Here is a 25,178-nt window from a genome sequence, read left to right as displayed (position 1 = left end):
AAAATAGTGATAGAAGGCATATATACAGTGGTGGGAGGTTCACAGAGAATTCCTTCATCCAATTTTAAGATCAGCTTCCAACGTTTTTGTGAAGGTGAAAAAAATAAAATCTTTCCCTCTGCTTCTTCCCACTGCAATCCTTCCGCTTTTAGTATCCAGAGAAAGGTTACTTTTTAAAAAATACTCAACTAGGATTCCTGGGTGGCTCAGTCGTTTAAGCATCTGCTTTCGGCTCAGGTCATGATCCCAGGGTCCTGGGATCTAGCCCCTCGCCAAGCTTTCTGCTCAGTGGGGATCTGTTTCTCCCTCTCCCTCTGCCTGTCACTCCCCCTGCTTGTGCTCACGCTCTCTCTCTCTGTCAAATAAATAAATAAATAAATAAAATCTTATTAAAAAAATACTCAACTAATTTTTTTTTTTTTTAGTGATGGAGTTTTTGTGGGGTATTTCAGTGGTAAGTGTTGAAAAGTAATCACTAAACTGAGAAAACAGTGCTCAAGTGTACACAAACAGACCGGTCCAGATTTTTGTCAGTCTACTTTAGAGTTCTGAGAATGCCTGCAGGGTCCTCTGCATTAAGTCTGGGAGTCTCTTCCTGCCCTACACAGAGCTGTCGAGTGTCCACCAGGGTACTGAGGTGTGGAAACTTTGTGAAATACTAACCAGCCCTTTTTCCTGCTTGAAGGTACCATGTTCTCTGCTACAAGTGGAACGAAGAGCCCCCAGTGAGCCCGGACACCTGTGCCGCCATTTTGGAAAAAGCTGGTCTGGATAACTGGGCTCTTGGAAAAACAAAAGTAATGTTTTCATGTAATTTTCAAGAAAAAAACAATTAACAGTTTTGTTGGATTTACTGAGAATTCTAACATTTTACAGTGCTTGAAAATATTATGGCTTTTTTGCATTACAGAATCTCTAGCTTAAAACAGGGAATTAGGTTGATAAATTTATAAAGGTTTTCTTCAGCAAAATGAAACACTTCATTGTCATAAAGATTTCTTTTAAGAAATTCAAGAAAAGTTTCTCTTGAAGATTTATCCAAAAAAAAGATGAAATTTAGAGTGAATATACTTCATTCCAAATAGTATTGAAAATATACTGACATATTTTATCTTTATCACCACCAAATATAGTCAGTAAATAATCAAAATATATTAATATATATTAATATCATATAATATACAGAATATATACTGCAGAGAATCATAATTAACTGCCTCATATTGACCTAATTTTTTCTTCCTGATTCTCAAATCTACTTCTGTTGTAAATTTGAACTCTATTTGGAGCAAACTATTCACCATTGTTAGTAGACTTGCTACATGTATCTAGAGATCGGTGTGTTTACGTATTAGACTTGAGACCCGAGAGATCTTAGCTTATTAATCCCTTAGAGAATGAAGTAATAAATCCTAACAAATTTTGAATATGGAGGCAAGACAGGTGACTGCTTGGATAAAAGATGTAGCAGGCTTCTCAGACATCCTCCAGCATGACAAAAAGGGGGGTAAGGAAATAAAGAACGTACCAGGTCTCAGGGTTATACTGAACAAATCACTGGGGCAGGATGGAGAAAAGAGCCAGTCTAAAGAAAAGTACCCAGAGATTGACCACTCAAAAATAATCACTCTCAGCCCTACCAGAGACCTACAGAGATGGAAACAAATGTCCACATGAGTTATGTCTCAGAGTGGAAGATGCCAGAGAGAATTTTCACAATGTTCATGTAAGAAGTTACTCCCATAACAATTTAAAGGATTTAAGAAATAAATTTATCTTAGGCTGAGTGCCCTAAGTATTCAGTAATCCATATTTCCTTCAGTATTGAGTAAGGGGAGATGCTGAGCACTAAAAAGATGTGTATTTTATTTACATCATTTTCTTTTAGATGATCACAAAGATGAATTTCATCAGGCTGAACTCTCATGATTTATGGTCTGAAACACATGCCTGACTTCCAATGGAGTTTTCACTTTAAAAAGGCGCGTTGCGGTTTCAGTTCTGCATGTTATTTAAGTAGCATTTTAAAGCTATTTGTGTTTTTCCACTTCACCTTTTCCAACTCAAGATGGATAGAAGTATTCAATACAGAAACATTTCTAATGCTGTGCAAAATAAATAAATAAATAAAAAGATGACCTTTTTAAACAGACTGAATTTTAAATGAATTGTCAACAGTAGAATGGACTAAATATATTAACATGTAGAGTCCCATAGAAATTAAAACTAAATTCAATCAAAACCTGTAATGCTAAACTGTTTGCCTCTGGTGCCAAGCTTTCAAGTAATGGAACTAACTTTCAGTGTTTCCAGTTCTTATGACTCAGCTGTTACATTTGAATTGAAGTAACTTTCTTGGTAGATTCAATAGACTCTCTTTTGGGTGACTTTTATTAGTAAATGTATTAAAAGAAAAACAAAATCTTCGTACTTCCTAGGGGAGGTGGAAAACTCTTAAATGAGAACCACTCCAGGCCTTCAGGCTTCTGCATTTCCTGGATTCATTTTGATTCTAGAATGATTGGAAATCAGCCCTCCTTTCTCCATGCTGGCCACAGGGTCTAGTGAGAATGTTGTTAATTCCGTCCGGAGCCATCTCTCTGCGTTATTCCCCTTAGGAGCCCCCGAGGGACAATGTCCCTGCTTTATTCACCTTTGTATCCCCCAGCAGATAAGTTCATAACAGCAGGTCTCAATAAATGTTTGATGGATGAATCACTATAGCTGTAAGTCCTCTATCTTACAACTAGATTTGTAAGATCTTTAACTTTGGGAGATACAGTTGTTAAGAGACATAAAAATTAGCTTTTATCAGAGTATATGATGCTAAAACTTCGATAAAAGAGCTGAACATCCTCCACGTTTACTGGCCCATTCCACAAAATCTGTTGCAAATAACAGTATGATTGCTAAACGGTATTCCTTCTCGAACAGAAGTTTCCTTCAAGAATAAGAATCCGTAATGTTATAGCAAAATCCAGGCCAAAGAAGCAAAAGATAGTGATGTCCATAATATAAAAATATTTAGAATATAGTCTGTTCTGCAAAGCGTAGCACATGACGCGTTCACTTTGTGTGTCATCATTTTATTTGTATTTTATTTTAATCCTTTAATTCAGGTGTTCCTGAAATATTATCATGTGGAACAGTTAAATTTAATGCGAAAGGAAGCCATTGACAAGCTTATTTTGATTCAAGCCTGTGTCAGAGGATTCTTGTATTCAAGAAGATACCAAAAAATACAAGAGAAAAGGAAAGAGAGCGCCATAATAATACAGTCAGGTAATCACTCAGGTGGTCTTACAGTGTAACAAAACATGTTACATTTAGAGATGGACATAAAATCTAATCTTATATACAAACCTCCATTCTTACATAGCTTTTGTGTTTAATTCCAAACTCTGTCACATTGATATTTTCTCTATACCAAATCTAAATCAGGTTGTTTTAGTGATGGACACATTTAATATTTGAGTGCTTTGTTTTAAATAAAATAATTCAATTTTTCAATTTTCTGTCAGGCTTCAATGAAACACAGTTGACTTATTGTGCAAGATACAGCAAGTGATTGAATCAATTATAGATCGCAGGAGTCATATTATTATAATCGATTGACCAATAACATTTTTCCTACTTTATTCCAAAGGTTACATTTGCCGTAATTTTTGACCACTTGATTAAATCTCATTTCGTTAAAGGGCATCCATTTCTTTCTGTTAGCTGTAGGGAAATAATATTCATAATCATACTTCACAATTTTTATTAAAATGTATCAATAGACTTTAGATTTCACTTTCCATTTTTCTATGAAAAACTAAATTAAAACCTGGCATGGTTTAATACAGTATCTTTCAAAATGTGTTGATTGGACTTCCATAGTAAAAACTATATTTTACGCTGTGACCTGATATACATTCATGCTACAAGCAATGCACTCTGATGTTTTCTATTCTGGCTTATCCCACTTCGTTTTTAGGTGCTAGATTTGGCCCACTAAATCGATTTTATAATCCACTGTGAGTTTGCAGCCTGCCTTCTGAAGAATGCTGACATGGTGGGCAGAATAGTTGACTAACATTTGAAAGATTCATGTTCTAGTCCCAGGTCTGCCCATTCGTAATGGTTCATCTCTTTGGGGATTTTAAAGCCCTTAACTTCTCACTGAAACATCAAAATGCAAATCCCTATAATTTGGGATCAAATTCCTTATCCACAATTCCAAAATTTGTAAAACACTGAAGAAAAGGTTTATCATAACTCATCTGGCAGTAAAACATAACCTAATATTTATAGTCCTTTATTCATCGCCTGTAGTAAAAATACAGTCAATTCTGGAGAAATATTCATGTTTTTGATTATGGGATATTGCCCTGGCATGGGGAAATTTACAGGATATATGTTATTTGCTCTGAATTAACTTTATAAAATAAAAAAGTTTAAATCTGAATTCTGAAATATATCTGGCTCCAAGGATAATTGGCCAAAAAGTCCAAAATATACACTTAGATAATAGGGGCTTTATCTCACAAATAGCTGAAGTAATTATCAGCAGATTTTAAGCAAATGAATACATTTTGTCTTTTTCATCAGCTTAGCTAATCTCTTTCATTTCAGTTTCATCCCCAGACTCTCCTCAATACAAAAGGCACTTTAGTTATTTTCTTGCTATAGCTTGTCACCTAGAAGAATCTTGTTAATGAACAATATTTTTTAATGAACAAAATTTTCAATGAACATGTTCTATTTGGAGTCTTTAATTTTCCTCTTTGACATTGATGGTCAAAAAAAAAGTGTTTCTATTCACTTAAGTAATGTTTTTTTTTTCTTTATTCTAATTAACACTACCCCGGACCTTATATGTTTCAGCCACAAGAGGACATCTAGTCAGGAAACAAAGAAAAGAAATTGTTAATATGAAAAACACAGCAGTAACAACCATTCAGACCCATGATCAAGAATTTGACTACAAGAAAAACTTTGAAAATAAAAGGTATAATGATGTTCATTCTTATAACATTTTGACATTATACATTTCTTCAAATCTGCAAAGTCAAAATAAAGTTCACAGTCTTTCTTGTACCTAATCAGGTTCCTAATACTGATCCATTAAATGTCAGTGAACACCTAGTGGCCACTCTTGTGTTCTTTATCCTATTTTGGAGTTCATTGGCATTTCACACTGATGACCACCCTTTCCTTCTACAGTTTTTTTTTCTTCCTAGGCTTCTGCCAGATTGCTCTCTACATTCTGGCTCCTAATTCTAAGTATCCTTTGCTAATTCCTCCTCTTCTCCCCATATTTAAATCCTCCTTCACATCTAAATACCATCATCTCTGGGCTCTCTCATTCATTCCCATGGCCTTAATAACCAATATGCCATTAACTCCTAAACTATAATCCAATCTTCAAAATATGGCTCTTTGCCCTTTCTTCTCTTGAGCCTCCATATAATATTTCTAAGTGCATATTAGCAGATCCACCTGAATTCATTCATACAGAAGGTTTTATGCGAAGCTATGGGGACACATAGATAAATAAGACAAAACCCTGATCTTAAAAATTGCTCACAGAATCATGGAAAGGAAATATAACCAATAAATACATGATTCGAGAAACACGAGTTAACTCTGCTATAAAAATATGCAAAGGGTGCAGTAGGGACATGGATCTCGGTAGGGATTAAGGGAAGGGATGTAAGTATGTAGATTTTGTCTCACTGATAAAACTAGAATTGATGGAAAGATGAATAAGTTGTATCTCCTTGTAAGAGATAAAGATCATTCCATATTATGCAGCCATCAAAAGGAATGAAATCTTGCCATTTGCAAGGACGTGGATGGAACTGGAGGGTATTATGCTGAGCGAAATAAGTCAATCAGAGAAAGACATGTATCATATGATCTCACTGATATGAGCAAGTCTTAATCTCAGGAAACAAACTGAGGGTTGCTGGAGTGGTGGGGGGTGGGAGGGAGGGGGTGGCTGGGTGATAGACATTGGGGAGGGTATGTGCTATGGTGAGCGCTGTGAATCGTGTAAGACTGTTGAATCACAGACCTGTACCTCTGAAACAAATAATACATTATATGTTTAAAAAAAGAAGAAGAAGAAGAAGATAGTAGGAAGGGAAAAATAAAGGGGGGCAAATTGGAGGGGGAGAGGAACCATGAGAGACTATGGACTTTGAGAAAGAGACTGAGGGTTCTAGAGGGGAGGGGGGTGGGGGGATGGGTTAGCCTGGTGATGGGTATTAAAGAGGGCACGTACTGAATGGAGCACTGGGTGTTATATGCAAACAATGAATCATGGAACACTACATCAAAAACTAATGATGTAATGTATGGTGACTAACATAACATAATAAAATTTTAAAAATGTAAAATAAAAAAATTTTTAAAGAAATTTAATGAAGATATAATACTGCTCTTTAATATACATTCCATAGTCAAGTTCCCCAATTGTCCTAATATTCTATATGGCTGCTTTAAAAAATCTAGCATCCAAAGACAATACATTACATTCAGTTTTCACATTTTTAAAGACTTCTTTAAGGAAATTCCCAAGCCTTTGTGTGTGAGTGTGTATGTGAAAGAGAGAGCGAGAGAGAGGGAGTGTGTGTATGTGTGTATGTATATGTGTGTGAGTGGGTGTATGTATTTGTATATGCGTGTGTGTGTGTGTGTGTGTGTTATGCCTTTCACATTTTTAAAATGTCCCAGGTTAGATGTTTGGCAGAACATCCAATTTGCAAATGCAGGATAGATTTATCTGATTTCGGCCTCCTGACTAGATTCAGGTGAGCCATTTTTGGCAGGAGTACTACATTAGTGATGTTGTGTCCTTTTTGGTGCATCACAACAAGATGTCATGATGTCAGCATGTGCCATCATTCATGATGTTAAGGGAGACACATTTTTTTAAATTTTATTATGTTATGTTAATCACCATACATTACATCTTTAGTTTTTAAGGGAGACATATTTTAAAGTCACTTTGGTGAGAAGGGTCATTTCCTGCTGGAAACCCAGGCTGGAGATGGATTTCCCATTGAGGAATAAAATGTCTTGTAAAAAAAAAAGAAAGAGAGAGAGATAGAGATAAAGACCATTCCAGCCCCAATCCCAGGACCCTTGTCTTTTTTTTTTTCCTCCAAATTTACTGGGACTGAATTGACATACAACGTTGGGTCAGTTTAAGGTGTACAACATGATCATTTGATACACGTATATATTGTGAAATAATTACCACGGTAAAGTTAGCTAACATTTCCCTCACCTCGGTAATTACAACTGTGTGTGTGGTGAGAATATTTAAGAACACTTCCCTTAGCAACTTTCAAGTCTATAATACAGTATCATTAACAGTCACCATGCTGTTTATTAGATCTCAAGAACTGATTCATCTTTTTAAAAATTGCTGCTTCATTGAGGTATTTATATATAAAATTAATGATGTACAGATAAAATTCTAAGATATTTAAAGTGTGCATCATGATGATTTGATATACGTATACTTTGTGAAAGGGTTTCCCCATTTAATTCATTACTACATCCATGACCTTACACAGTTCTTTTTCATGCATTTTTGGTGAGAACATTTAAGTTGTACTCCCTTAGCAAAATTCAGTTCTACAAAACAGTGATTACTCCCATGTTTTAGCATGGGATTCTCAGACCTACTCATCGTATAGCTGGAAGTTTATATCCTTTTACCACCCTCTCCCTATTTCCCCCACCTAACCCTTTTACAACCGCAACTCTGTTTCTGTGAGTTTGATTTTTTCCTCTTCTTTTTCAGATTGCACACATAAGTGCTACTATGCAGTATTTTTCTTCCTCTGTCTGGTTTATTTCATCCATGTTATCAAGAATGGCAGGATTTCCTTCTTTGTTGTGGGTGAATAATACTCCATTGTATACATATACCGTACCTTCTTTATCCATTCATCCATTAATGGACACTTAGGTTATCTCCATCTCTTGGCTATTGCGAGAAATACTGCAACGAACGTGGAAGTGCAGAGATCTCTTAGAGATAATTCTTTTGTTTCCTTTGGATATACTACCAGAAGTCAGATTGCTGATATTGCTATTTAGTTTTTTGAGGAACCTCCATATTGTTTTCCGTAATGGCACCAATTTACATTTCCACCAACACACAACATTCTCATTGTGTAAAGATTCTCTTTTTTCACATGTTCACCAGTACTTTTCTCTTGTCTTTTGTGATAATAGTCATTCTAACAGATGTGAGGTGATATCTCATTGTAGTTTTGATTTGCATTTTCCTGGATGATTAGTAATGTTGAGCCCCTTTTAATGCACCTGTTGGCCATTTTTGTATCTTCTTTGAGTAATGTCTGCTCAGATCCTCTGCCCATTTTTAAATCAGGTTTTTTTTTTTTTATTGAGTTGTACGAATTCATTATATATTTTGGATATTAACCCCTTTATCAGATATATGAGTTGCAAATATTTTCTCCCATTCAGTAAGTCGCCTTCTCATTTTATTGATGGTTTCCTTTGCTGCACAGAAGCTTTTTCATTTTATGTAGTCCCACTTGTTTATTTTTGCTTTTGTTGCCTTTGCTTTTGGTATCAAATCCCAAAAAACAAACAAACAAAAACATTACCAAGACCAAAGTTAAGGAGCTTACCACCTACATTTACTTCTAGGAGTTTTATGATTTCAGGTCTTATGTTCAAGTCTTTAATCCATTCTGAGTTGATTTTTGTAGTAGTGTAAGATAGGAATCCAATTTCATTATTTTGCATGTGGCTGTCTAATTTCCCAACACCATTTATTGAATAGACTATCCTACCCCCATTGTATATTCTTAGCTCCTTTGTCATAAATTAATTGACCATAAATGTGTGTGTTTATTTGGGGCTCTCTATTCTGTTCCACCGATCTTTTTTTTAGGTCAATACCACACTGTTTTGATTACTATAGCTTTGTGATATAGTTTGCTTATCTTTTTCTCATTAATTGTATTCTGACTAGTATAGGCATTCTCTGGGGGTATTATGAAGGTATTCAAAATACTAGTATAGCCACTCATTGAAATTATGGGTTCTTGGTACCCCACCTAGTTCTCTGGTCCAGTACTGTTATGCCTCTTGCATAAACCTAAAGATGCTATCGTAGGCCTAGGAAGTAGCCAGTGGAATTAGGAAATTTGAGTTCCAGTAACTTTTTCCAAGTTCAACTTCAAGACAGGTCCTTCTGTACAGATTACAAAAAACCAAAACTCTCTCCTGGCTTTCCTGAGCCAAAATGAAGTTTTTGGCAAAACACCCACAAGTAGCATGTCAGGGTGTCAGGTTATGACTTTTTCACTGTACCTTAGCACCTTTTTCATGGCTATATTGCTCTTGTGAGGGTTTTGTCCTCACCAAAAGAAAAAAAAAAGGCTATGTGGCTCAAAAAAAAACAAAAAAAAATAAATAAATAAAGAGCTGTAGAGAAGATGTTATCTTCAAGATAAGGGAAAATCACTTTGGAAGGATATTGGTAAAGTAACAACTGTGCGATTTTGGTCAACATATTATATGATCATGAACTGTAGCAGGGACACTGCTTCCCTTTAATTTTGTACAATATTCCCTGTGATCAGCAGACTTTGAGCTTATGAAATCCAGCATGTCAGCCTAGTGAACGTACCTTGCTTGCTAGTCTCAAATTTAGGCATACTTTCCACAACCTCTCCTCACTGTAGTACTTCCTTTTGAAGAAGACATGTTTTGAAGTGATGAAATTCCCAGGATTTTGATGCCTCGTTAAGTGAAAATACGCTAGGATATTTCTCATCCTAAGTTGGAACTGGTTTTATCATTTTATGAGCAGCCACCAGAGAGAACATTTGGGAAGCACTTGATTAATATGACTTGAGAAGTTTTTACTCTGTGCTTTTTTTGCCCCTTTACTGTTGTCCCAACATCATGTGGCATGTAGCTATACCCAGAAGAGGTAAATAAGCTCCAGTTTAGTATCATATATTCAGATGCAATCTGTTTTACACAGGGAATCTTCTGTGAAGAAACAGACAGAAAATGCAGTTTCTACTAATGAAACAGTCATTCCAGCTCCAAACAATAAAGAAAGTACCTCTGTAGTGAAGATTTCTGCTTTCAAAGCTGAAGAGGAAGGCACTCTGGCCATTGAAAATAACAACAGAGGATATCAAACTCAGAAAAAAGTGAATAACCTGTTTGAGGAAGCGGCTAAGCAAGAACCACATCTAGTGGGGGACTCTTGGGCAGAAGGACACTCCCAAAAGAAGTATATGAAAGACCTGGAAGAGAACAGTAAGATAAGGAAAGTGGAGAAGGACACTGTGGTCCAGAATTACTACCAGAGGTATGCAGAGGAAAGGAATTCTGAAGAATCCAAAGCAGCATATCTCGAAAGGAAGGCCCTATCAGAAAGGCCAAGCTACCCAGGACTTTGGTCAGCAGAGAACGAGACAAAACAGCCTTCTTTTAAAAAGATTTTGGAACCTAGTCTTAGCCAAAAGTCAGTCTATCAAAACACAAATAACAAGGAAAAAGAAAAGAAGACATCGGTAGTGACCCAGAAGGCACCAGCCTGCAGCCAGCAGAGATGCCATCTGAGGCTGGGGACAGTCCAAGAGAGGCAGGCCGAAGCAACAGTCCGAGCTCGGGAAGAAGACAGATCAGCAGTGTTCATTCAGAGCAAATACCGGAGCTACAAGAGGAGGCAGCAATTAAGGAAGGACAGGGTGTCTTCTTTTAAAAACCAAAAGATTGTTGCGACACCGACCGATGTAGCAAGAAATACTCACGATCTGTATTCTTATCCCACAAAACATGAGGAATCCTGTAATTTCAGGACAAAGAATGACAAAGACCCGAAAACAGTTTTAGAGAAAGAAGCATGTGATTTGGCCATCTTTTCAAAACAGGTATGTAAATAAACAGATTTATTTATTAGTAGAAGTATCTGGGAACTACACAGTAACTAAAGTAAACCTATAGTTCACTGATAACTGATACGTTGTTTCATCTGCTTTTATGAAACTGCAAACCTCTTTTGTCATGTCTCAAGGGTTTTGCTCTTCAAATAGCTATAATTTTTTATAGGCACAATGTGCTGTAAGAAATAATGTAAGATATGATAGAAATCTTGTGTAGTAAGGAGACTAGTAGTCATCGGTTTATACAGCTTACTAAAATGCTCACATTTGACAATGCAAATTTCCATATCTGAGATCTTTCATTATAAAGGGAAAAAAAAGTTTTATAAATCCTCTGAAGTCTATGCTTTTTCTGCCCCAAATTTTGAGCAAACATCACTAGGCGTCAAAATTAGGCATGTAGCCATACTCAGACATATGTGCAATGAAGATGAAAATCTACATGTTATGTCATGACAATGAGGAACTATAAAGAAAACCCACAAAAAAAGATTCCCTGTTGGAGAATATCTTGTGCCATGAGTAGGCATGTTTCAGCTGTTTCTAGAAGGGGGCAGATGGCTTTAGTGCTTCTCATGGGGTGTGCATGGAACACTGATAAATCAGTACTCTGGAGGGAGACCACAGGGACCAGCTCCTGGAAATTCCGGTTCCAGATCTTGCTTTCTGTCTAGGTGTTTGACCTAAAGAAAATCACTTTTTATGTGGGCACCTTTATTTTCTCTTATGTTAAGTGAAGGATTTTAACTAGATGACCTCTAAAATTGCATATTATAAGTTAATATGCATTATCAGGATAATCAATAGCATATAAAATCATGGAAGAAATATCATTAGGGGCACCTGGGTGGCTCAGTTGGTTAAGCGTCCGACTCTTGATCTCAGCTTAGGTCTTGATCTCAGGTGAGATTGAGCTCCACATCAGGATCCATGCTGGGCGTGGGGTGTACTTAAAAAAAAAAAAAAAGAAGGAAGGAAGGAAAGAAAGAAAGAAATCTCATCAGGAAGGAAGGTAGGAAGGAGAAAGAGAGGGAGGGAGGGAAGGAAGGAAGGAAGGAAGGAAGGAAGGAAGGAAGGAAGGAAGGAAGGAAGGAAGGAAGGAAGGAAGGAAGGAAGGAAGGAAGGAAAGAAATCTTATCATGAGTTAGATCAAAGAGGGATTGCCTAATACTCGTGGGTCCCTAAACTCTGCTTTTTTCTCTGACAGGGGCTCCTGGACACCTCTTTCATGTTAGAGGTGTGGCCCAAACATCTCCAACTTCTGGCTGTTCCTAGAGCTCTTCCAGCCCCTTCCTGTTCTATTTTTTTTAAGCACATGGAAATAGAGAGTTTAACGTACATAGGGTCCTTCCTTTCCTTGGTGCATGTGTTTTCTCACACTAAAGACCAGATTGGAGATTTGAATCCTGACCTGCTTTACATCAGAGACGTTGAGGAGATGCAGAATTACCAAATCATCTCCCTAGAGCTGGCTAATAATGTCACAGGAGTAGATTCAGTGCTTCACGGGGACGAAGCTAGAGGCAGAAAAGCAGGGGCCCCACATGCAACCCAGCAGGACAGCTGTGTTAAGGGGGCCGGATGCAGCCCAGACGGAGGCAGAAGGGCCGATGGAAAGGGAGGAACCCGAGGAGAGTGGCTTGAAGTGAGGCTGAGAACATTGGAAAGGAGAGGACGGGGTTAACCCATCCAAGGCAACAGAGGGGTTCTTCGGACTAAATGGCTACAGAGTGTTAGGGACAGAAGCCAGGTCTCAGGAACGCTGGGAGGAGTTGATCAGGACAGAACATTCACGTAGCATGACATGTGTGACAGTTTTAAATGGAAAATGTGAGGAGATGTGCAAGTAGCACAAAGGGGGAGGAGGCTTGGTCAGGGGAGGACTTTTCCAGACCCTCGGTTTTCAGCCCAGGATCAGGGTGGGTTCTGGAGAAAACGTACTTGAGAGTCCCGGGACCGTCAGTCAGGCATTTGCCAGGCCCCGGGGAGCCCTCTGAACTCTTTTCCTTGATTTAATCTGACACATGACCTTCTTTTTAGATATCAAAGTTATCTGAAGAATATTTCATTCTGCAGAAAAAACTGAATGAAATGATTTTGTCACAGCAACTGAAGCCTCTTTATCTGGGTGTCTATCCTCATAAGCCAATTAATAGACGAATTTCTTCTCAGCAGTGCCTCTCAGGTAAAAATCAGTAGAGTTAGAACCTCCTGAAGGGAAAGGCAGTGCCAGATACTTTGTTGGTTTATTAGTTTCTGACCTTTATTCTATGGCAGGTTTGAGGTAACTATGTTTTAACTGCTTTGGGGAGAACCTTCATTTCATTCCATTTCTCAAACGTATATAAAAACTTTTCCAGAATGTTCCACACACTTCCTACTTTCTCAGACCTCATTCTCTCTCTCTTTTTTTTCTTTTTTTGCTTTATATAGACTTTAACGAGAACTTGGCATATGTCACCAGAAGGGAATAGAAAGGGATGGAGTTTGGGGGAGTGGGGCAGGGTACAGGTTTGATAAGAGGGAGTAAAAAATAAAATATATCTATTCCTTTTGTCAATGTATGCAACCTTAAGTAGAGTACGGAAGGTTCAAATCTCCATTCAGATGTACAAATCCAAATGCATTATTACATTTTCTTCTGACCAACCTAAGTCACACTGTGCCCCTGTTTCACCAAACTGGTTGGGGATTCAGACTCAGTATTTATCAGGCCTTCCCCTCTCCAAGGCTGTGCAAAGGCCCTACGGCCTTATACGCCCACCAAGGGATCAAGTAGAGTCTGAGCTCACTAGTTATTTGCCCACACAGTTACTCTTGGGACACGCATCTCCTCGCTGACCTCATGACCCCTTCAAGTCAGGAACTATGCTGCTCCCGTACCTGGAAACTGCAGGGGGCACCTGGAAACGGTCAAGTTGGGAGTCCACACATGTTCTAGGTGGCCATGCTCTCTGCCACCTTATCACCTCCCCCAGGGGCAGCCACCGATAGCCCTGCTGACCTCTGTCTGGGAGAATCTGTATTTATTATCCCTCACTTTCTTTGAGGCTTCACACTCTCTTGCCACCTTGCCCCCTCCCTCCACCTGGACACCTGGCACCACCTCTGCAATGAGTTTGGCTCTTGCCAAAGACAGGAAATGCTGCTCATCTCATGCAGCTTCTGTGAAAATCCCTTAGGCAGGAAAATCCTAAGATGAGCCTGGCTACTGGTCTGATAGGGGAAGAAGGGAAAATATCTTAATGTTTTGGTCAATTATCCTGCCACATTATTTTCAAGTCAAAAGTTGTAGTGAAGCTTTAAAAAAAGAAGAAGAAGAAGAAGTGGCTCTCTGGCCCTTTCTAGCCACTGCTCTTAGGCGCTGGCCCAGAACCCCTTGCTGTTAAGAAGCAACCTAACAAGTCGGAGCCCAGATGCCCACTGGTTTGATGGCCTCCTATGACACATGCCCAGATGGCCTGCTGACGGAGGGGGGAGGCAGGGACTCCAGCTTCTCTCTTGGTTATATGTGCGCAGCCCTGATGAGTGCAGGGCAGTGAGGTCATGATAGTGTCTGAGAAGCAAGGGAAACCCGCAGTGTTCCCTGTGTAAGCAGCTCAGCCCTGTGCTTAAGGGGAAGGGAGGGGTGGGGTGGAGAGGAAGCTTCCTAGGGAGGGGGGAGATAGGGAGGGAGGAGAGGCTACTGATGCTTTGCTAGGACTTACACTTTTTTTTTATGTTAGTCACCAGACATTACATCATTAGTTTTTGATGTAGTGTTCCATGATTCATTGTTTGCGTATAACACCCAGTGCTCCATGCAGTACCCTCTTTAATACCCATCACCAGGCTAACCCATCCCCCCACCCTCTCCCCTCTAGAACCCTCAGTTTTTTTCCAGAGTCCATAGTCTCTCATGGTTCATCTCCCCCTCCGATTCCCACCCCTTAATTCTTCCCCTCCTGCTATCTTCTTCTTCTTCTTCTTCTTCTTTTTTTTTTAACATATAATGTATTATTTGTTTCAGGGGTACAGGTCTGTGATTCAACAGTCTTACACAATTCACAGCGCTCACCATAGCACATACCCTCCCCATTTTTTATCACCCAGCCACCCCATCCCTCCCACCCCCCACCATTCCAGCAACCCTCAGTTTGTTTCCTGAGATTAAGAATGACTTACACTTTGGGGGCGCCTGGGTGGCTCAGTCGTTAAGCATCTGCCTTCGGCTCAGGTTCTGATCCCAGAGTGCTGGGATCGAGCCCTGCATCGGGCTCCCTGCTCCGCGAGGAAGCCTGCTTCTCCCTCTCCTACTCCCCCTGCTTGTGTTCCCTCTCTCGCTATGTCTCTCTCTCTCAAATAAATAAATAAAATCTTTCAAAAAAATTTAAAAAAAGAACGACTTACACTTTGAAACATCTCAGGGACTCTGTGTGTGTGTGTCTATGTGTGTATATTTAAGGAGTACCACGTGATGATGTGATCCAAAATACACATAACGAAATGATTACTACAGTCAATAGTAGTAAATAGTAGTAAATAATAATACATATTATTTAACATATCTTCTCTTCACATAGTTACCATTTGGTGTGTGTGTGATGCGAGCAATCTTAACAAATTTCCAGTATTCGGTACAGTATTATTGACTATAATCATCATGCTCTATGTTAGATCTCTAGACTTATTTATTCTACATAACTGCAACCATGTGCCCTATAACCAGCATCTCCTCATTTCCCCCCACTTCCCCATGGCTGGTAACCAAAGTTCTACTCTCTGCTTCCATGCATTCGATTTTTTTAGATTCTACCTATAAGATCATGCATTTTTTTTCTTTCTATGTTTCACGTATTTCACTTAGCATAATGTCTTCCAGATTTACTCATATCTCTTTGAGGTACTGATTTCATTTCCTTTGGTTATGTACCCAGAAGTGAGATTGCTGGATCATAGGGTAGTTCTATTTTTCATTTTTTGAGGAGCCTCCATATTGTTTTCCATAGTGCCTGCCCCAGTTTGGATTCCCACCAACCGTGTATTAAGTGTTTCCTTTCTCTACATCCTTGCCACAGTTGTTTCTCTTGCCTTTTTTTTTTTTAAAGATTTTATTTATTTATTTGACAGAGAGATAGAGAGAGAGCACAAGTAGGCAGAGTGGCAGGCAGAAGGAGAGGGAGAAGCAGGCTCTCCGCCGAGCAAGGAGCCGGACGTGGGGCTCGATCCCAGGACCCTGGGATCATGACCCCAGCCGAAGGCAGCCGCTTAACCGATTGAGCCACCCAGGCGCCCCTCTCTTGCCTTTTTGATTATATGCATCCTAACAGATGTTGAAATGACATCACATTGTGATTTTGATCTGCATTTTCTGGATGATGAGTGATATTGAACACCTTTTCATATACTATTGGCCATTTGTATGTCTTCTTTGGCAAAATGTCACTTCAGGTCATTTGCCAATTTTTAAATTGGGGTTGCTTGTTTTCTTGCCATTGAGTTGTGTGAATTCCTTATATATTTTGGATATTAACTCTTTATCTGATATTCACTCTTTACCTGATAGTTGGTTGGCAAATACTTTCTCTTGTTCCATACATTGCCTTTTTATTTTGTCAATGGTTTCCTTTGCCGTGCAGAAGCTTTTTTGTTAGTTTCCTGAGCTTTTGGTGTCATATCCAAAAAGTTATTGCCAAAGCCAATGTCAAGGAGCTTTTTCCCCTGTGTTTTATTCTAGGACTTTTATGGTTTCAGTTTAAGTCTTTATCCACTTTGAGGTTTTTTTTGTGTGATGTAAGATGAGTCCAGTTTCATTTTTTTGCAGGTGGATGTCCAGTTTCCCCAGCACCATTTGTTGAGACTACCCTTTCCCCTTTGTGTCTTCTGAGTGCCTTTGTCAAAAATTAGTTGACCATATATGCTTGGGTTCATTTCTGGGTTCGCTCTTCTGTTCCATTGATCTAGGTGTCTGTTTTTATGCCGACATCATATGCTTTTGATTACTATAATTTTATAATATAGCTTGAAATCAGGAAGTATGATGCTTCCAACTCTGTTTTTCTTTCTCAAAATTCCTTTTCAGGGACTTTGAAGAGATCTAAAGAAACAGAATATTATTAGAAAGTTGAATTAGTTCACTTTATTCTTCAATCTGACATTTTTTTAAGTGGACCTAAGAAAAATACCAGAAATAAATTTTTAGCTTATATGGAAAGGATTATAATTCAGTGACATTTCTTTAACTTCAGGTTTAGAGGGAGCACCTTTTTGTTCTATGCACATGTAGAGAGGTTACATACTTCACTACACTTTTTTGAGGCTAACTTGGCAAACACCTGAGTTGTCCTGTGTCCCAGAGAGTAGCAGGGGAAGAGCCTACAAGAGAGAGTGAAGTGGCCTAAAGACACAGAAGGACCTGGGCGGACCTGACAACCCAGAACCAAGGAGAAAGGGAGGACATTGGCAGAAGTAGTAGATGCCAGTGACCAGAGACTAGATAGTAGTTACTCTCAGCAGATGCCGATGAAAATCTAAGAGTAGCTACAGGGCAGATGGACTAGCTTCACTGATGCTGTGAAGCTGCAAAAGCCCCCCACCCCCAGCTTGGATGTGGACCCGGGGAGAAAAGAGGAGGGTCAGAAACCTAAAATGACTAAGTTTACTCATAAGACACTAAGAAAATTGAAAGAGACTGAGTTTAACTCAGATTCATTAAAAATAATGGAACACCTGGGGCTCCTGGATGGCTCAGTCGGTTGAGTCACCAACTTGTGATTTCAGCTCAGGTCATAATCTCATGGTTCATGGGATCCAACCCTGCATCACCCCACACTAGGCAGGGAGCCTGCTTGAGATTCTCTCCCTCTGCCCCTCCCCCCATTCATGCACGTGCATTCTCTCTCTCAAATAAATAAATAAATCTTTTAAAAATAATAATAATGTAATGCTAGAAAATGGAAATGAGCACCAAGATGCAAAAATTAAGTCTCGTTTTAGGAGAATCAAGTTACATTTTTGTACATCTGAATTGTTGTACACTGAAAACTCAACCCTGCGATAGACAACTGCATTTTTGAAAGATCATCCCGATTGCATTATAGGGATAGCATTTGATGGCACAAAGGGTACACATGGAAGGCCAGCAAGAGATGATGGTGGTTTAGATGCAGTGGTGGCTGAAGAAGTGAACTGTTAGAAGCAAAGTTTAGTCGATAGAAGACCTGCCACCTAGGCAGGTGGATAAGTGCATGACAACAGAAGCCACGAGATCATTCAGGAAGTTCACTGACCGTGAGAAGAGAAGAGAGCCTAGAGTGAGAGTTCAGAAACCATACAGATCAGGGAGAGAGGAACCAGCAAAGAGGAGCAACCAGAGAGGTGGGAAGAACACTGGGGAGCCCAGTACCCTAGAAGGCCCAGGAAGAAGGTTTTTAGGGTGTCATGTAGAATGATGCTGACAGAGCAAGTAAGAAGAGAATTATAAAATATCCACTGAATTTCCTATGCATTGAATTCCCCAGAGTTTTTTTTTTTTTAATGTTAGAATAGATACAAATGGAAAAGGAGATGCAAATAATCATTGTGCTACATTGGGGGAAGTTTCACCCACAACATCTGCTAGGCTTTATCATTGGATATTGTCTCTATTCATGTATTTTAATGATCTATGCAACTTTCTAAAAAAATTAATTGAATAGTTTATGAAAGTTTATGGCAAATACAGTTTAAAGAATTCCAACCAACTGAGGTCAAAAATTGGGCCAGATATTGCTTTGTCAGCTGTCAATATTTAATCCCTGCTGTGGTTCTAGATCCATTACTGTACCTTTGGATGTGCTTCTCTTAGCTCAGGATAGGCAAACTCCATTCTAAGTTTTAGACTCTGATTTTCTTTATAAAACAACGCAAGTTTGCCAATCTCCTAACCACATTTAAGCCAAGAATTCCCATAACCTATTCCCTATTTCTCCGGTTCCAGTGATTTCCCCACATATCTTCCTACACGTGCCGACGTCACAAACTTCACACAGGTAGTCAGGTTCACACTTGTTGGAGGAAGTAGATTATCAGTACCACAGTCAGTATTTACTTACCCTCGGAGTTATTTTGTGTAGATTAGTTTTGTCCTCCTCAAATAGATTTTCAACCCTAAGCAAGCAGGACCATGTCATATACTATTCTATACTCACTTTTCTGTTACCCTATTTATTTCACATTCATCACACAGCAGACATTCAATAACTACTTGTTAATTGGCCAGGAAGCTGCTTAATTCCCTTCAAGAATTACAGTACAACAAAGTATAATGGCCAGTGGAGTGAAGATTTGAATCTGTGGTTTTTATAAAAACAAAATTGTAACATTACATTCTTTAAATATTTACTGATTTCTATATATTATCTGATTTTAAACTCCATTCAGGAAAAAAGATTCTTAAAAAAAAAAAAAGGTTTTATTTATGGGATGCCTGGGTGGCTCAGTCAGTTAAGTGTCTGCCTTCGGCTCAGGTCATGATCCTGGGGTCCTGGGATCGAGCCCCCATCGGGCACCCTGCTCAGTGGGAAATCTGCTTTTCCTTCTCCCTCTGCCTGCCGCTCCCCCTGTTTGTGCGTGCGTGCACTCTCTCTCTCTCTGACAAATAAATAAGTAAAATCTTAAAAAAGATTTATTTGTTTATTTTAGAGTGAGCTTGGTGGGGGGCAGGGGCAGAGGAAAAGGGAGAGAGAAACTCAAGCAGATTCTGTGCTGAACATGTGCCCAACTTGATCTCAGAACCCTGAGATCATGACCTGAGTCGAAACCAAGAGTCGGACGCTTAACTGACTGTGCCACCCAGGCGCCCCAGGTAGAAAAGTTCTTATAATATATAGTTCTGTCTCCTTAGATCATCAGAATACTAATCGCCAAATTTGGCACCCCACAGTGCAAGCAGCTGCCCTCACCTGTGGAGGCAGATTTAGGTGATGCACTCTTAGCACAGGTTCATCAGGCCATCCCAGCAGTACTGACCTTCATGGCAAACCGTGCCTCCCCATGAAAAATTTCACTTGGGAAACCAAAATCAAGCTCATTTACAAGTAATTCCATCATTAAAATAAGCCTAAGAGTCACCTGAAATTTTAATTCTTTCGTGATTCTTAAAAATCTATAGGCATCTCCAACTATTTGCTACTCCAAACTTTGTTGTAGGACTCAGTAAGCTTTAGCTGGATTCTGTAAAGTGGCCTGGGAGAACTTCTTATCTATTCTAAAGAAAGCCCTAGGAAACATGTATAGTACACAAAAATAATTAAATTTTTCTTTTAAAAAAAAAGATTTTATTTATTTATTTGAGAGAGAGAGAGCACAACCGAAAGGGGAGGGGCAGAAAGGGAGGGATAAATAAACTCCCCACTGAGCAGGGAGCCTGTTGAGGGGCTGGATCCCAGGACCCTGAGATGGTGAACTGACCCGAAGGCAGCTGCTCAACCAATTGAGCCACCCAGGTGCCTTGACAATTAAATTTTTCAAGCTGATTTTAACAAGCTATAACCTTTTTCTCTAAGATTTCTCTCTGTGTGTGACGTATTTTTTTTAATTTTTTATTGTTATGTTAATCACCATATATTACATCATTAGTTTTTGATGTAGTGTTCCATGATTCATTGTTTGTGCATAACACCCAGTGCTCCACGCAGAACGTGCCCTCTTTAATACCCATCACCAGGCTAACCCATCCCCCCACCCCCCTCCCCTCTAGAACCCTCAGTTTGTTTTTCAGAGTCCATCGTCTCTCATGGTTCGTCTCCCCCTCCGACTTACTCCCCTTCATTCTTCCCCTCCTGCTAACTTCTTCTTCTTTTTTTTCTTAAAATATATTGCATTATTTTTTTCAGAAGTACAGATCTGTGATTCAACAGTCTTGCACAATTCACAGCGCTCACCATAGCACATACCCTCCCCAATGTCTATCACCCAGCCACCCCATCCCCCCCACCCCCCACCACTCCAGCAACCCTCAGTTTGTTTCCTGAGATTAAGAATTCCTCATATCAGTGAGGTCATATGATACATGTCTTTCTCTGATTGACTTATTTCACTCAGCATAACACCCTCCAGTTCCATCCACGTCGCTGCAAATGGCAAGATCTCATTCCTTTTGATGGCTGCATAATATTCCATTGTGTATATATAACACATCTTCTTTATCCATTCATCTGTCGATGGACATCTTGGCTCTTTCCACAGTTTGGCTATTGTGGACATTGCTGCTATAAACATTGGGGTGCACATACCCCTTCGGATCCCTACATTTGTATCTTTGGGGTAAATACCCAGTACTGCAATTGCTGGATTGTATGGTACCTCTATTTTCAACTGTTTGAGGAACCTCCATACTGTTTTCCAGAGTGGTTGCACCAGCTTGCATTCCCACCAACAGTGTAGGAGAATTCCCCTTTCTCCGCATCCCCGCCAACATCTGTCGTTTCCTGACTTGTTCATTTTAGCCATTCTGACTGGTGTGAGGTGGCATCTCATTGAGGTTTTGATTTGGATTTCCCTGATGCCCAGTGATGTTGAGCACTTTTATTTTTTAAGATTTTATTTATTTATTTGAGATAGAGAGAATGAGAGATAGAGAGCACGAGAGGGAAGAGGGTCAGAGGGAGAAACAGACTCCCTCCTGAGCAGGGAGCCTGATGCGGGACTCGATCGGGGGACTCCAGGATCATGACCTGAGCCGAAGGCAGTCGCTTAACCAACTGAGCCACCCAGGCGCCCGAGCACTTTTTCATGTGTCTGTTGGCCATTTGGATGTCTTCTTTGGAAAAATGTCAGTTCATGTCTTCTGCCCATTTCTTGATTGGAATATTTGTTCTTTGGGTGTTGAGTTTAAGAAGTTCTTTATACATTTTGGATACTAGCCCTTTATCTGATATGTCATTTGCAAATATTTTCTCCCATTCTGTTGGTTGTCTTTTGGTTTTGTGGACTGTTTCTTTTGCTGCGCAAAAGCTTTTTATCTTGATGGAATCCCCATAGTTCATTTTTGCCCTGACTTCCCTTGTCTTTGGCGATGTTTCTAGGAAGAAGTTGCTGTGGCTGAGGTCGAAGAGGTTGCTGCCTGAGTTCTCCTTTAGGATTTTGATGGACTCCTGTCTCACGTTTAGGTCTTTCAACCATTTGGAGTCTATTTTTGTGTGTGGTGTAAGGAAATGGTCCAGTTTCCTTCTTCTGCATGTGGCTGTCCAATTTTCCCAACAACATTTGTTGAAGAGACTGTCTTTTTTCCATTGGACATTCTTTCCTGCTTTGTCAAAGATGAGTTGACCATAGAGTTGAGGGTCCATTTCTAGGCTCTCGATTCTGTTCCATTGATCTATATGTCTGTTTTTGTGCCAGTGCCATACTGTCTTGATGATGACAGCTTTGTAATAGAGCTGGAAGTCCAGAATTGTGATGCCGCCAGCTTTGCTTTTCTTTTTCAACATTCCTCTGGCTATTCGGGGTCTCTTCTGGTTCCATACAAATTTTAGCATTATTTGTTCCATTTCTTTGAAAAAAGTGGATGCTATTTTGATGGGGATTGCATTGAATGTGTAGATTGCTCTAGGTAGCGTTGACATCTTCACAATGTTTGTTCTTCCAATCCATGAGCATGGAACGTTTTTCCATTTCTTTGTGTCTTCTTCAATTTCTTTCATGAGTGTTTTATAGTTTTCTGAGTACAGATCCTTTGCCTCTTTGGTTACATTTATTCCTAGGTATCTTATGGTTTTGGGTGCAATTGTAAATGGGATCGACTCCTTGATTTGTCTCTCTTCTGTCTTGTTGTTGGTGTATAGGAATGCCACTGATTTCTGTGCATTGATTTTATATCCTGCCACTTTACTGAATTCCTGTATGAGTTCTAGCAGTTTTGGGGTGGAGTCTTTTGGGTTATCCACATACAGTATCATATCATCTGCGAAGAGTGAGAGTTTGACTTCCTCTTTGCCGATTTGGATGCCTTTGATTTCTTTTTGTTGTCTGATTGCTGTGGCTAGGACTTCTAATACTATGTTGAATAGCAGTGGTGATAGTGGACATCCCTGCCGCGTTCCTGACCTTAGGGGAAAAGCTATGTACCTTCTATCCCTATACTCTGAAGAGTTTTGATCAAGAAAGGATGCTGTACTTTGTCAAATGCTTTTTCTGCATCTATTGAGAGGATCATATGAATCTTGTTCTTTCTTTCATTAATATATTGTATCACATTGATTGATTTGTGGATGTTGAACCAACCTTGCATCCCAGGGATAAATCCCACTTGGTCATGGTGAATAATCCTTTTAATGTACTGTTGGATCCTATTGGCTAGTATTTTGGTGAGAATTTTTGCATACATGTTCATCAAGGATATTGGTCTGTAATTCTCCTTTTTGATGGGGTCTTTGTCTGGTTTGGGGATCAAGGTAATGGTGGCCTCATAAAATGAGTTTGGAAGTTTTCCTTCCATTTCTATTTTTTGGAACAGTTTCAGGAGAATAGGTATTAATTCTTCTTTAAATGTCTGATAGAATTCCCCTGGGAAGCCATCTGGCCCTGGGCTTTTGTTTCTTGGGAGATTTTTGATGACTGCTTCAATTTCCTTAGTGGTTATAGGTCTGTTCAGGTTTTCTATTTCTTCCTGGTTCAATTTTGGTAGTGGATACATCTCTAGGAATGCACCCATTTCTTCCAGGTTATCTAATTTGCTGGCATAGATTTGCTCATAATATGTTCTTATATTTGTTTGTATTTCTTTGGTGTTGGTTGTGATCTCTCCTCTTTCATTCATGATTTTGTTGATTTGGGTCATTTCTCTTTTCTTTTTGATAAGTCTAGCCACGGGTCTATCAATCTTGTTAATTCTTTCCAAGAACCAGCTCCTAGTTTCGTTGATCTGTTCTACTGTTCTTTTGGTTTCTATTTCATTGATTTCTGCTCTGATCTTTATTATTTCTCTTCTCCTGCTGGGTTTAGGCTTCTTTGTTGTGTTTTCTCTAGCTCCTTTAGGTGTAGGGTTAGGTTGTGTATTTGAGACCTTTCTTGTTTCTTGAGAAAGGCTTGTATTGCTGTATACTTTCCTCTCAGGACTGCCTTTGCTCTATCCCAAAGATTTTGAACAGTTGTGTTTTCATTTTCATTGGTTTCCATGAATTTTTTAAATTCTTCTTTAATTTCCTGGTTGACCCATTCATTCTTTAGTAGGATGCTCCTCAGCCTCCATGTATTTGAGTTCTTTCCGACTTTCCTCTTGTGACTGAGTTCTAGTTTCAAAGCATCATGGTCTGAAAATATGCAGGGAATAATCCCAATCTTTTGGTACCAGTTGAGACCTGATTTGTGACCTAGGATGTGATCAATTCTGGAGAATGTTCCATGGGCACTAGAGAAGAATGTGTATTCCGTTGCCTTGGGATAGAATGTTCTGAATATGTCTGTGAAGTCCATTTGGTCCAGTGTGTCATTTAAAGTCTTTATTTCCTTGATCTTTTGCTTAGATGATCTGTGCATTTCATTCAGGGGGGTGTTAAAGTCCCCCACTATTATTGTATTGTTGTCAATGTGTTTCTTCGCTTTTGTTATTAATTGCCTTATATAATTGGCTGCTCCCATGTTTGGGGCATAGATATTTACAATTGTTAGATCTTCTTGGTGGATAGACCCTTTAAGTAGGATATAGTGTCCTTCTACATCTCTTATTACAGTCTTTGTTTTAAAATCTAATTTGTCTGATGGAAGGATTGCCACCCCAGCTTTCTTTTGGTGTCCATTAGCATGGAAAATGGTTTTCCACCCCCTCACTTTCAATGTGGGGGTGTCTTTGGGTCTAAAATGAGTCTCTTGCAGACAGCATATCGATGGGTCTTGTTTTTTAATCTAATCTGATAGCCTGTGTCTTTTGATGGGGGCATTGAGCCCATTTACATTCAGGGTAACTATTGAAAGGTATGAATTTAGTGCCATTGTATTGCCTGTAAGGTGACTGTTACTGTATATTGTCTGTGTTCCTTTCTGATCTATGCTGCTTTTAGGCTCTCTCTTTGCTTAGAGGACCCCTTTCAATATTTCTTGTAGGGCTGGTTTTGTGTTTGCAAGTTCCTTTAGTTTTGTTTGTCCTGGAAGCTTTTTATCTCTCCTTCTATTTTCAGTGACAGCCTCGCTGGGTATAGTATTCTTGGCTGCATATTTTTCTTGTTTAGTGCTCTGAAGATATCATGCCAGTCCTTTCTGGCCTGCCAGGTCTCTCTGGATAGG

At 39.3% G+C, this 25,178-nt stretch overlaps 1 protein-coding gene across 4 annotated transcripts in view; it reads left to right on the top strand.

Moving 5' to 3' along the window:
- Window positions 1-25,178, top strand: part of MYO3A (myosin IIIA) — a 231,842-nt gene that overhangs the window by 173,296 nt on the left and 33,368 nt on the right. For 3 of the 4 annotated variants that reach the window (XM_035729263.1, XM_027593918.2, XM_035729262.1), the window contains 5 exons: window positions 686-797; window positions 3,120-3,282; window positions 4,867-4,990; window positions 10,025-10,925; window positions 12,978-13,122. In XM_035729263.1, the coding sequence (XP_035585156.1) occupies window positions 686-797; window positions 3,120-3,282; window positions 4,867-4,990; window positions 10,025-10,925; window positions 12,978-13,122 (1,445 nt within the window). The remainder of the gene's footprint in view (window positions 1-685; window positions 798-3,119; window positions 3,283-4,866; window positions 4,991-10,024; window positions 10,926-12,977; window positions 13,123-25,178) is intronic. The other variant, XM_027593914.2, reaches the window with a different exon arrangement.

This window comes from Zalophus californianus, chromosome 9 (assembly GCF_009762305.2).
Source record: "Zalophus californianus isolate mZalCal1 chromosome 9, mZalCal1.pri.v2, whole genome shotgun sequence".
Taxonomy (NCBI): domain Eukaryota; kingdom Metazoa; phylum Chordata; class Mammalia; order Carnivora; family Otariidae; genus Zalophus; species Zalophus californianus.
Note: the sequence above shows the minus strand (reverse complement) of the source record. Positions and strands in the feature narration are given on the sequence as shown.